A 13,585-nucleotide genomic window follows, 5' to 3' on the forward strand; every position below is an offset into this window, starting at 1 on the left:
TTAATGAAACCACAACTGTAAATTTGGGTGAGTTCAGTGCTGTTGTCTCAGATGAACAGAAATGTTCCAGATTTGCCCACACGACTGAGTTGGAGCTTCATGTCATGAGTTTTAATAGGATGAGGAGATGGTGAAATTAACCTCCTCTTCCTCCTCTGATCTCCTTTTAACCCTTATTCGCCAAGGTGGACTCCAGGAGAAAGAGAAAAGGAGGGACAGCTGCTCCGGAGGAGTGGAATGCACTTCTGTGCCTTCTACCTCCCGTGCCTTTCCCCTTGGCCTCCCATACCCCCACTGCCACCCCCAGGCCACCACCAAAGCCTGCATGTGCCTCCAGGGTACGCTGCAGGCTGTGCACCGAAATGCAGCCAATCCCAGGGCACAGTTCCCGGAACCAAGCACCACCCAATGGACCACTTCCTCTTGGCGTTTGATGCATGCCATACTATCTCACAGCGTTCGAAACTCTTCTAGAACACATGCACTTAGATCTCTTGGGTTGGCAGTTACGGGTAATTTGGCAAAGCAAACACCATAACTGGTCTCTTGCATAACCCTACAGCTGGCAGCAGGGCACCATCCATGGAGATTAAGCATTGCTCGCTCATGCAAGAAGACTTCGCATTTCCTTTTATGGAGGGATAAATGCTCTGGTTTGTTCTTTCCCATTGCATATATTCTTTTTATTATTGGCTGACTTTAATGCTTCTTTGTAGTTAATTTTTAAATGTGAATAGCAGGATTCCACTTAATTTTTGGAAGCTTAAGAGGTGTCCGCCTCTAGACTAGAGAAAGTTTTTATAAATAATGAGACTGCATTTAGGTGATACTGAGTAGGAAGGACCTAGGACTCACACTGCCATAGGGACCTAAACTAGCAAAGTACTTGGAAGTTCAAAGACTTGCAGCCTTTTAATGGGATTAACAAATACATACGACTATATATAAGAGAGAACCAACAAGGACCTACTGTTTAGCACAGGGAACTACACTCAATATCTTGTAATAACCAATAAGGGAAAGGAATCTGAAAAAGAATAGATATAGATATGTATAACTAAATCACTTTGCTGTACACCTGAAACTAACACAACATTGTAAATCAACTATACTTCAATTTAAAAAGTAATAAAGTAAAAAGTTGCAAAAAAAGAGTTGCAGCCTTTTCAAAGAACTGGCATCCTGACACCCAGTGTGCTTCTCCAAGACCAGACACCTTACCTGAAAAAAGGCCAACTGAACTAACTTTTCAATTGTAGTGTACATTCTTTCTATTTCTTCTTCCTTTCCTAATTAAAGCAAAAACAAAAACCTTCCGTCTATGAGTCTCTAAGCAGACGACCTCTGAATGTTTCTTTTCTCAGCTTCAGAGGCTAGATCCTCTAAAATATTTTTGTATCTTTTCCCGAATTTAGCAGCTATTAGAAAATGATCAACGTGCTGCATATTCCTGGTTCTCAAATTACAATAATAAAGTTTTCCAATGAAAATCCTAGGATCTCTTCTCCCATTCTCACTGTGAAATACAAGTGGGAATTAGGACATTCCTCCAATAAAGTTTAATTAGAAAAAAAAAAAAAGACTTCATTTCAAAATGAAGTCCACTTTTTCTTTAAAAGTAGGGTTCATTGACCAAGACTGATTTCAAAATGTTTTCTCTAATACCCCAGCATCTGAAACTTTGATTTCAGTGTTCAGGAAATTACAGGGATCAAACAACTTGCCAAGACTTCGGTTTCCAGGTTTCTCCAAGCCTTGAGAGTTCCCTGGAGGCTAATTACTGTTTACTGCTGTAGACCTTCCTCCTGTTCCTCTGTCACATTTTCCATCTTAAGAAGGGTCGTCCCATTCAGCCGAGGAGCCTGGTGACCGAGTGGCTGAATGGAATTACTACCAGTGGAAACTATGCTGCAAGAGGGGTAGATAAAGCAGCTGCACAGCAAACCTCGGCAGTTTTTTCCATCCTCCCCAAGCAAAGTTAATTAGCATAGGGAAAATGACTAAGGTGTTGACGTCACCTCTTTCCAGTAGAAACTTACACTCTGTCTCTGCCTGCCTGCGAGCAAGTAGGACTTGACTCAGGAATTTGGTGTCCAAACAGGATGCTCTGGAAGCGGTGCTTTTTTTCCCGGTGGGGGCTGGACCTCGGCGCTTTATAAGTGAGGGCTCGAGAAAGAACCTACAGCCTCTGGTAAAGGAACCTTACTTGGGGCTTGACCGCGGGAATTGCAGCTTTCTCTGTAAGGAAGCAAGATGCACTTTAGAAACTTTAACTACAGTTTTAGCTCCCTGATTGCCTGTGTGGCAAACAGTGAGATCTTCAGCGAAAGTGAAACCAGGGTAAGGCTTCTGATATAATGTGATTTTTGAGAGTTTTCAAACTATTATGTTAATTGGGACTATTAGCTGAAATACTTGGTGGGGTATGTGGCTGTCTTGTGGGTTTGGGGGTTTTGAAATACATCCAGAATGCTTTGAGCCTTAAAACTCAAAAGGTGTTGCCTGAGGAATTAACTGTGAAGGAATTTTTAAAGCTCTCAATATTTAAAAGCATCTGTGTCCCTTGACCAGTTAGTAAGGGAGGGTTTGGCGTGGTGTTTTTTCATTCTGTGTGGGTTGTATCAATAAGTAAACTTTTGGAGGGAGGACTTTTCTGACAGTGAACAGAATGTTTCACTTTGACATGTAGAGTTCAGGATACATTGATTTTTATCTCAGGAAATCAATACTGGAAAGATATTTGAATGTTTGCAGGAATTACAAGGGCCTGTCTTCAAGTTTCCAGATTTCTCTAGCTGGAGAAAATGCAGCCATAGCAAATAAATAATAAAACTGGATACATAACTTAAGTGTGGGATGAGTATACCTCCTGGGAAGCAGCTCTCATTGATGGTTATTAATATAATTAGTAATTTTAATTACTATGCTTTTCTTCTTCATTTGATTAAAATGTAAGATTTTCATCAGTAGCTACGAAGCTATCTAATTGATCTCTAACAATATTATATATGAATGACTTCTGTATGTTCTGTTTGGGGGGCGGTGATCACGTTATACCTTTATACCCAAAGCCCTACTGAGACATCAGAAGGTTTCTTTTTTTTTTTCTAATCAAATTTAACTCCATAACTGTGTACAATGCTTGCAAGCCGGGACTAGTTTTTGGACTAGATATTAGAGCATGTTCTACGTGTAAAAGTACTACAAAGTCTATGTATTTAATGTTAGCCTTATATGAGTGAAATCACTGATTTACTTAATTAAGTAGAGATGCCATCCAATAACTATAATTACTAGGTATTGGTTATTGGAACAAATAAGATTATTTTATAAGAGAATACTAATAACATAATAGCAATATGAAATTAACAAGATAGTGTGGGTTCTCTTGGGTTCTGGTCCTAAGCCCTGACTTGTATTCTAAAAATATTCAGCAAAGTCATCTCTCTTAAATTATGAATGATAACTTTAAAACTAAGCAGTTGGTCACAGTGCCTATGGATGAGGTCGTGTGAAATTCCAGATCTGCGCAGACACCCTTACGCCCCAGACTTGCCCCGTGCTCGGGAGGGGTGGAGAACAAGCCACGTGCAGCCAGATGAAATCGCAGCTGAAACATCTGCTGTGCATTCTTTCTCATTCTTTGCCTCTGCAACACCCCTCGTGGGAAAGTCACAGACATTTCCATCAACTAAAGAGAAGCCGGCAAATTCGAAGAGAGAACGGTTGTGAGCTGTTCCCACTCCCCCTGAGCCACCTGCCTGGTGGAGACACCAGCCAGCAGGGAATGCAGGACCTGCCTACAGCCCTGCCCTGGGGACCAGGCACTGACCGACAGGAGGGCCCCTCCCCTCCCCCGCTTTCTAGCCATGAATATCCTCGAAGATGTTCTCCCTTCTTGTTGGGAATCCTCTCTCCCCTCTGCAGAAGCACCGTGCTCTGCATAGGTCTCCAGGGTACTTGTGGGCTCCAGGGCCTCCCCTTCTCACCAGTCACCTGGGTGGAGGGCATGCTGCCCCATCTGGGCTCTCACCGTCTGCCTCTCACCATCCTCACAGTTTAGTCTGAAAAAAGATTCAGAAAGTTCGGTGACTAAAAGTCCCTGCATAATCTTCCTGGAAGTTTCAAGACTGTCCATCACCTCCCTCTCTGGTCAGAAAGGTTTCAGTGGCCTCCCAGGTTCCCCCAAGGGCACCCGCACCCAGGACCCCGCCGGGGGTCGCTCCCTAGAGCTATTCCCAGGAGCTGATGAACGCTCTCGTGAATCTAGGCTTTTAGTCCTTGAACTTGGGCATTTCAATTCTAAGAGCTCATGCTGTTTCATAGTGTTCACTAGCTCTTTCAACACTAGAGCTAGATCTGTACATATATTAAAGCCAGAGTGCAGAAATGGGTTCATTGGCAGAATGTTAATTTTTGAAACCACTACTATTTTAGAGAGTTAAAACGTAACAGATTGAATGGGAAAATAATAATGGGAATTTTTTAAAAACTGCTTCCTTTACATTAAGAAATGCAAGCCTTTTCATTAACTTCATTAGTTACCAATTCAATAATAATGTGTTTTTTTTTTTTTGAAATTATCTCCAGTGCTTTTAAGTCCAAAAGCAATATCTGATGGACAAAGCAATGCCCTGAGCTGTGTGGTGGGATTGGAGCTCACTAGATTGGGGGAGGTCACAGGACAATAGGGTCTGGCAGGCCAGAAGGGTGACAAATGACCAAATGAAAATGTTCCTTCTACTTTTAAAAAGAATGTTTCCGTGACTGTAAGAAGTGTTGAAGTATTGGTAATTGTTCAGCTGATTAAATGAATTCAGTAAATCGTACATTCTTACTTTTGTATAAAATCACGTATATTAAATTAAAAGGGCAGAATCTCCCCAGAGGGGAAAGGCGGGTTCTCTTTCTTCTCTAAGAAAAAAGTTGGAAGTTCTTGACATGATTAATAATTTGGTTCCTCCATAAGAAATGTAATGAAGTCATCCAGTCAAAGGTCATATGCAGGTAATTTTCAACTCCTTTTATTTTTACTTTTCAGGCCAAATTTGAATCCCTCTTTAGGACATATGACAAAGATATCACCTTTCAGTATTTTAAGAGCTTCAAACGCGTCAGAATAAACTTCAGCAACCCATTATCTGCAGCAGATGCCAGACTCCAGCTACATAAGACGGAATTTCTTGGAAAGGAAATGAAATTATATTTTGCTCAGGTGAATCGAGTTCCTTGATACCCATCCTTCTCCCTCCACCCTCCCACCCTTAAAAGTAGCTTAGACATCCATTACGTATAGGTTGATTTAAAACTCCAAGAAATCATCTTGAGAAGGACAAGATTCATACTCGAAATTTTTCATGTCACCTATTTTAAGAAGACACCGGGTGTATTTGAAAGTGCCCTCAGAGATGACCTTCTTGGGTTGAGTGATGAGGGGAGAAAGAGAGCCTTTCCTGACTCAGGAAGGTGGAGGACCGCAGGGTCGTGGGCGTGGCTACCCTTGACCCCCCCGCCCCCGGGCCAGAGCGGTTCGGCTCTGCGCTGGGTCCCCGCAGCCCGCTCACTCCTGGAGAGCTGGTATCTGCAAGCCGGCCCTGCGCATCAGCACGGGGCTGCCAGACCCGGCCTGCAAGGAAAAAAATGGGTTCACCAGGCAGGTAGCAAATGCTAAGAAATACTTCTGGTAAGCGGGGGTCCCGGCCCCAGGGCATTCCCGGGAGCTGTGCGGCAGGTTTGCTGTTTCTCCTGCATCACCCTTCCTGCCTCCCCCAGCAACTGCCTTCTAGGTAGCTCACAAAGTTCCATTTGATGATGTTACCGGAGTCTAACAGCTTGGCAGGGGGCGGGGCAGGGGCTCTTCGGACGCTTCTCCCTGGTAAAAGAGACCCCCATTGGGGCCCTGAGTTCCCCTTGCCAGTACGGGAGCAGATCCTGTAGAGGGGCTTCCTGACCTTGCGCGAAGGTGAACTTGCCCTTCCAGGGTAAATGAGAGCCGGGATGCCCTGCCCCCTGGTGGTAGGTGCGAGGCGCAGGCTTCAACCTTGGATCCTTAGGGGCAAATTCCCTTCTATATAAGTAATTACTTGGTCTCTCCACGACTTTTTCTGGTTTATTAAAGTAAATGCATGTTCATTGTGATTTTTCTGGGAGGGGGGAGGATACTAAAGAACAAAGAAAATCCCAACTGGTAACATTTTGCTGTAAGATGTCTCCAAACAGCCCTCTAAGCACTGGTATAATTTTTAAGCCCAAACTAGGATCTTGGTCATTGTTCCTTATCATTATTGTTTTAAATATGTATCCTGGAAGGTAGATGTATTTTTCCTTCCTCACTTTTGGCATCTGATTCAGAGCCCCAGAGGGAGGGAAGCCTGAGAGCGTGGTGGGCAGGAGTCCTGGGTCATCTTAGAGATGTCGCTTAGCCTTTGGAGCTTCTGTGATATGATGTGATGCCACCGTAATAGGAGGAGCTGGAAGCAATTGATGCTGAGATCCCTCTTGACCTCAGGGACAGTGCTTTACTTTTCCCATGTTTACTAAAATTATCTCTGTATATTTTCTATCGGTCTAATTCAAGCATAATTACTTGCAGTCCCAGTGCCTGTGAGTCCCTGTCCTGAGAGGGGCCTCTAATCATGTTTGCACCATAATCCAAGTTCCCTTCCCCGCCCTTAGAAACCGTATTGCGATTCACCCTTGGGCTGCACCCGTTCAGCTGCCTGGACATGGGTTTGTCCTTCACACCTGTCTTCCGTAGGCTGCTATTAAGTGCGATTGCTGCTTCAGTTCTTACCCCGAGGAACACCCACCTGCATTTATCTCTCTCCTCAGACTTTACACATAGGAAGTTCACACCTGGCTCCACCAAACCCAGACAAGCAGTTTCTGATCTCTCCTCCTGCCTCGCCGCCGGTCGGTTGGAAACAAGTGGAAGACGCTACTCCCGTCATAAATTATGACCTTTTATATGCTATCTCCAAGCTGGGGCCAGGTAAGCAGTGTCCTCGGGTGGAGAGGGGGCAAGGAGACGTGGAGAGATTGTGGTCAAGGCAGAGACACGCCTGCAGCAGGAGTGGCCATGACCCCATTGCTCTTTACACTTCTCACGTGATCAGTGCCAGTGTGTGTTGTGAACTGTCTCTATTTGCTTTCTTCTGAATCGAAGTAACCCATGCCCCGGGGTGGGAGCGTGCACGCCTGCCTCTTACTTCATCCATTAGGAAAGCATGCACGCTGGTCCAGGGGACCAAGTACCATGACCCCTCTGGGCCGCATCACGTGAATCCATCCGCTCACCCACTGAGCACATCCGGTGTGAGGGACTCAAGACCCGGCCTCATGTCCTGTTGCTCCAGGTGGGGATGAGTGATTGGATTTTGGAAAGGGAAAACAGGCTTTCCCCACTTTTAGACATTTCATTTTTAGGCAAGGTAATTTCGTCTATTGATCTGCTTCTTCCCTGACCTTTTGAATGTGTGAGGGAACAGGGACCCATAGATCATAGTGGAGAAAGAGCCCCAGTCACGAAGCCCAATAGGGAGGGGTGCTCCCCGAGTGAGCTTGCCAGGGAAAGAAGAGGTTCCGGTCCTCAGAAGGAACAAAGGTGTGAGCATTTAGGAAGAAAGGTACTCTGGCCTCAGGCTTCTCATCCAGAAAATGGGTATTACTGGGTGGAGTAGTAAACGAGATCATCGTGTGAAAAGCACTTCATATAGTGCCTAGCTTATGGGCAGCGCTCAAAACATGTTTTCTGGAAACAGTACAATGTTGGAGGTCCCTGTCCTACCTGATAGGGTTTGGGTGAGCTGGCAGGTGCAATCGGCGTTCTTGGGGGTAAAGAGGTTTGAGCCCCCCTTCTGCCTTATTCGTGGAGCAAATGCAGTAAATGCTGAGGCCATCGGCGTTCCCCTTGACCAGCAATCTGGTGTTCCTCTGAGGGGACGGTTTTATTTTCTTGGACCTTAGCCGTTTCACATGGAAAAGGTGACATCTCCGTAAACATCGCTCTGACGGAAAATCCCCCTGTGGTAGAAAGCAAGAATCACATTACTTACTGCTCATCGTGGCATGAAGGTCAAGACGGAAGTGGCCAGCGCTCCTCCTGGCAGCTCCAGGTCAAGGTGTATTAGGTAGCAGAGGGCTGAAACCTCCTGGGATGTTAGAGAAGGGAGGAAGGGGACGTCCACCTGGGGAGAGGCGTCAAACTGCTCCAGAGGCAGGAAGTGATGCTAGCGAGCATTCTTCACACTCTAGAACCTACCACTTCTTTACAGACGGCTTGTTTGAGAAACCCTTCTGGAAAATAGCCATAAGATCAATTTGCCCTTCGTTTACTTAGGGCTTATGACCTTGAATAGTCTTTCTTTCAACAGTTGGAAGATTGCAAAGGTTTTGCAAATATGATCCTGTCCCCGTGCTTTCTGGATTGCGACTCCTCAGCGGGTAGACAGGGATTTGTAAAGCGGATCGTGACCCACATGTTGAGCGATCTCCCTGGCCCTCCACCTTAGCTCCCCCCCACCCCGAGAACGCTGAGGCTCTTTCAGCCGCAGTTACAATAGCATCCCAGTCTCACGCGTGGGGTAGGGAAGAGGCAACGCCTTTTTTATGAGTAAAAGCGTCTTGACTGAACCTGATAAAATTCAGGCTGACAGAGAACAGCAGGACACTCCTGGTTCAAGGGGTTGATAGTTGTGTGAAAAAGGATATGGTGTGGTCAAAAATGTTTCCAGAGCACCTGTTTCAACCAGCACACCTGTGCAGGGCTGTGCGGGGCCTCCCCGCGCTTCCTGGCCCCATCGTGGGCTCAAGAGGTCCTTTCCTAATGCCTTTATTCATGCACCGTCTTTTCCTGAACGGGTGCTCCTTGCGCCACACCGGGGAAGTCCTCTGGGTAGCTCAGAGGGCCTGGTGAACATGCTAAGTATAATTTAAAAATACACCCCTTCCATACCTTCCATATGCCTGGACTCAGAGTGTTTGATTGAAAGCTGAGTCATTTAAGGTGGTGAGATATAGAATGAACCAGTAAAGAAACACCAATCCAGAGTGTGGCTGCCTGTGGCCCTCAGTCCCCATCGGATGCCCACGGAAGCCTGGCCGAGCTGACCCCTACGTGCGCATCCGTTTGCTCTTTTGCTCTTTGACCCTCGGGTCCTTGCCTGAGTTACCCTGCAATTATTTTCTTTCCCTAGGGGAAAAGTATGAATTGCACGCAGCAACCGACACCACTCCCAGTGTGGTGGTCCACGTGTGTGAGAGCGACCAGGAGAACGAGGAAGAAGACGAGGTGGAAAGAATGAAGAGACCCAAACCCAAAATTATCCAGACCAGGAGGCCGGAGTACTCGCCCGTCCACTTAAGCTGAACTGGCACCCGGACGAAGTGTTCTGAATCATACTCACGAGAAGGAATCTTTTACTGTGGAAGCGGCCCAGTCACACCTTTGGAGACGGCAGCCTGTGATCGCTGTGGCAGAAATTCCATGTTGCTCAGAAGAGAATCGAGGCTTTGTCTTCTGGTTCTAACGCTGCGCATCAGTCAATGTTCATGGCTCCTGGGAATGTCCTGAGCCAATCACTGCGTTTGGGGTGATCGCACAAGGACTTCTGGGAACGTCTCGAGAAAACCAATAACGATAGTGTTTTGTACTTGTTCTTTTCTGGTAGGTTCTGTTTTTGCCAGGGGTAGATTGATCAGTGGGTCCAGGGAGAGCCCTCTGTTTCTAACCAGCCTACAAGGTAGACTCTCTCTCCCGGTAGGAAAAGGCACCACGTGAAGCCATAAGGTGTCTGGTGCAGAAAGGTCGTGAAGACAGCAACGCAATGTGGAAATTGTAGTGTCTCATTTTTCCCCCTCACGTTCTAATGTTTGTGCATGTGTATTACTGATTTTCAGAACTAACCTTTGGTCGTATATAGAGTTATGCCATTGTTGTTTTACATCTTTGGGGAAGATAGGAAAGCGTTTGCAAAATCTGTCACCTTTCCAGATTCAATGACTGTCTTTGCAACAGCACACACTGGGGGATTCTGCCGGTAATACACCCACTCAGCATCCTATTTGATGCGACCTAGAGCTTGTGCTTTTGCAAAAGAAGTCGATCTGAAATTCCTACGTAGCGTTTCGCTTATAAAACTCAGAAAAGAGCAGTTTCACTGCCAACTTTTAGTGGGTGAGAAACTTTAGTGTAGATGTTTTTAGGTCAGACAATAAATGGGTTTCATTTCTTTCTTTTACATGGTGGTTTATATATATGAATCACAGCCAAAACCCTTTTTTGGGGGGAACTTTCAGTTGAGATCATTGATTTTTTTTTTAACCCCACTGAAACATCAAGATAAACTTGTAAATAAAGCTGATAGCATATATTCATACCTGTTGTGCCCTTGGGTGAGAAATACGGCCGTGGAAGACTAGTGTAAGATGTATTAACCTCCCTGTGAATCGTATGTTATAGAAAATGCCTTTCAGCTATTTGACAGGACCTGAATTCAAAGCATGTGAAGTGGACAGTAGATGCGTGGTGGTATGAGAAGGATGCAGTGCCTTTCCCCATTCATTCCTGACGGAATTGTCACACTAGGTTAAATGTTTGTAATTTTTTTCTAGTTGTCATGTGTGTGTCTGGTCAATAGGTATTCTATTTTGGCCTTACAATACCATAACAAGGTTTGTCCTTTTGAAATACCTAATGCCAAGTAACAATGCATGCTTTGGAAATGTGGAAGATGGTTTTCTTTAAGAAGCAAAGGTATGTGGCTGTTCCTATCAAGACATTGACTGAATGTTCTCAAAACCCTGTTTACAGTACTTGGTGGGGGGTCGGGGCAGATGAGGGAGAGACCATTGCATAGCTGTTCAAGTGTCCCTAGTTAAGTGCTTTTAAACTGGAGAGGCTAACCTCAAGATATTTTTTTTAACTGCATTCTATAATAAATCAACACAATATGCTCTTTACGGAAAAGTTACCTGGTTTGTCATTTTATTTCTAATTGTCAACCTGTGCACCCTTTGAATTCTGCAGTCTCAGAAGGACGCATCCCTTCATCAGTTTGAGTTTGGAAACTCCCAGATCCTTGCTGTGATTCACAGAGGGTCAACCACACTAATGCTGCATCACCTAGGAAAGGGGAAAATGGAGAAAACTGAAATCAGAAGTCTGAGTCTTTCCTTTGTCCAGGGAGAGGATACTCTGATGAAAACCCTTTTCGCCAGCAGACCCACTCAACGACAATCTCTCTGATTGTTCATTTAAGGGGTTTTCTTTCCTGTTAGAAAAGATGCCCATGGAAGATTCTAAGTTACAAAGGCCAGTTATGTTCAGAAAAATCTGTCTGTAAGCCTCCTCTTTGAATCTCACCTGGAACTCTTATGACAAATGGTGGTGAACTCCTGGCCAGCCCCCAAAGGCCTAAACAACCCCATGTTTATTTGCCGAACTAGAGCAAATGGTGTTAATCTTCATCGAGATAGGCATCAGGCATTTTTCCATGAAAATTCACTTGCTCCTCTGTTTTCCTTGTACAAGCAGCCTCATTCTGTCATTCCCCAACAGCATTTGCATATTTTAAATTCATATACGTTTGAGGTTTAAACATGTTGGAAAATCCACATTTCCACCACATTTCCAACAATCTGATTGTCGAGGAGATTCACTAATTAACCACGGGGGTGGGGGGAAGGGCTGTTATTTGTCAACATGTTGAATAACTAGGAGCCCCTGCAGAGCAGAACTGAATTGGGAAGTGTGCTGGTCCAGGATCCTGTTTCATAAATAACCCTGGAGGGAGTTCCCTGGCGGCCTAGTGGTTAGGATTCCGGGCTTTCACTGCCGGGGCCCAGGTTCAATCCCTGGTGGGGCAACTGAGATCCCACAAGCCACGCGATGTGGCAAAACAAAACATACTATTAATAACCCTGGAATAAAGTCGAATTGTGTTGTCAGTTAATGCAGATTTCCAACAGTTCCCCTTACACCACTGGGGAAATACAGGTGGCTGGTCCCACTGCCCGGGAAGCCGTCAGACCCTAGAGTAGAAATCACAAGTCAACAAACAGCCTCACTCCTGATGGACGATGTCTGATGAGTGGTTCTGTGGCAGGTACAGCCTCACCTGAAATTCCAAAGCCAATCATGCTCACAGTCTGGTTACCTGGCCGATGATTATGAAGGGCCCCAAATCACGCATGCTTGAGTGCCCGGGACTCAAGCATCTCACTAGCCCTGCTAGCGAGAGGGCTCAGTAAAATGCAAAACGACAGACACAGACAGGCAGAATCACACGGGACGCATCCTTTGCCATTGATTGGTTGTGTTCCTTAAGGAGATTTTCATAGACTATATTTCTCATCTGATGATAAGTAGCTTGGAGCCATCCATCCAAGGAAAAAAAATCAGCCCCTCAATGTATGCTACGTCCAAGCAAAGGGAGGTAAATGATGAGAGAAGTATACATTTCGTGCGGCTATTAATACTCGGGCTATAAACATTGACTTGCATGCAGTCAGCAAGCATTTAGGATTTTTTTCATGTCCAGAATCTTGTGAGAATTAGTGCCCGCAGGAGATGTGGGTTTTTGGAGAGCTTTAATTTTAGGTGAAATTGTACAGAACTCACTACCAACTAAATAGATTTTCTCAAATGTTCATTGCAAAGGATTAAATATACTATACAGGCATGTTATGACCAAAAGTGCATCGGCAGTTGGGGTACGTCATATTTTACAGCATTTAAAGAATCCTGTGGAATATTTGCATTAAGTGCCTATCAAGTAAAGTTCATCTAAAGGTCAACAATTCAGATGGAAATTACATAAAGAATTTACCTCAAAATTATCTGAGAAGAAGTTAGGATATAATAAGAAATACATTTTTTTCTTCTCCAATTCTCGTGTCTTCTGATTCTAAAGTAGGACATGTAGGGAACTTTTTTTTCAAGTATGCCGCCACGCTTGGCAATCTTTAATTCACATCTGAAATTCTCACTCTCGTGACTCACCAAAAGTTACACGGCAATCAGGTAGATGGATTTTATTCTCACATATCTCACTTTCTTCAGCAAGCACTCCCTCTCGCTGTTCGTGAAAGGTCAGTTTAATCATGACTACGTTTATGAAAGCCAGAGAAGATTATTTGGAAGTGACTGAGATGCGGTCCCTACGTGCACCGTTTCTCCTCCTTTCAAGATTCTGATTAGGGATCCGATGACCATTCTATACAGCGACTGACAGCCAAGCCGCTCACAGCTTACTGTAGCCCCTGTTCACAGCTGTATCTTGCAAGGCTATCGAGAACGCCCCTCCTGGCTGACATTCCTATTCTGGTCATGTGGAATTTGCAGTGTTTCTAACTCACTCTGTTCTGTCTTCCCTGTGCTCCACTGAGATGTTCCCTAAAACATCCCACTGCCCCAGCCCCGCCTGGGCTAACTCCACGATGATGTATATACCATGAGAAACGTCCCGTGTCTGCCCTACTCACCTCTGTCTGAATCACTAGCAGCTACCACTGTGCCCAGCCGGCAATGCTCAATAAATGTTCCTGAAATAATTAGCCGACTCATTGATATTTGTCCTACGTCTCC

General features: G+C 45.1%; 1 protein-coding gene across 3 annotated transcripts in view; it reads left to right on the top strand.

Annotated features, from left to right (window-relative positions):
• The window catches only part of RCAN1 (regulator of calcineurin 1), a 95,825-nt gene extending 84,859 nt beyond the window's left edge, over positions 1-10,966 (top strand). Inside the window, exons 1-4 of one of the 3 annotated variants that reach the window (XM_027100754.1) lie at positions 2,008-2,340; positions 5,042-5,215; positions 6,832-6,991; positions 9,195-10,966. In XM_027100754.1, coding sequence (XP_026956555.1) covers positions 2,254-2,340; positions 5,042-5,215; positions 6,832-6,991; positions 9,195-9,367 — 594 coding nt within the window. In that variant the 5' untranslated portion in view covers positions 2,008-2,253 and the 3' untranslated portion in view covers positions 9,368-10,966. Of the gene's footprint in view, positions 1-2,007; positions 2,341-5,041; positions 5,216-6,831; positions 6,992-9,194 lie in introns of those variants that run through there. The other 2 variants (XM_027100762.1, XM_027100747.1) reach the window with 2 other exon arrangements.
• Positions 10,967-13,585: the final 2,619 nt, after the last annotated feature.

Source organism: Aethalodelphis obliquidens, unplaced genomic scaffold, assembly GCF_003676395.1.
Source record: "Aethalodelphis obliquidens isolate GAN/ISIS:26980383/991018 unplaced genomic scaffold, ASM367639v1 scaffold1, whole genome shotgun sequence".
Classification (NCBI taxonomy): Eukaryota; Metazoa; Chordata; class Mammalia; order Artiodactyla; family Delphinidae; genus Aethalodelphis; species Aethalodelphis obliquidens.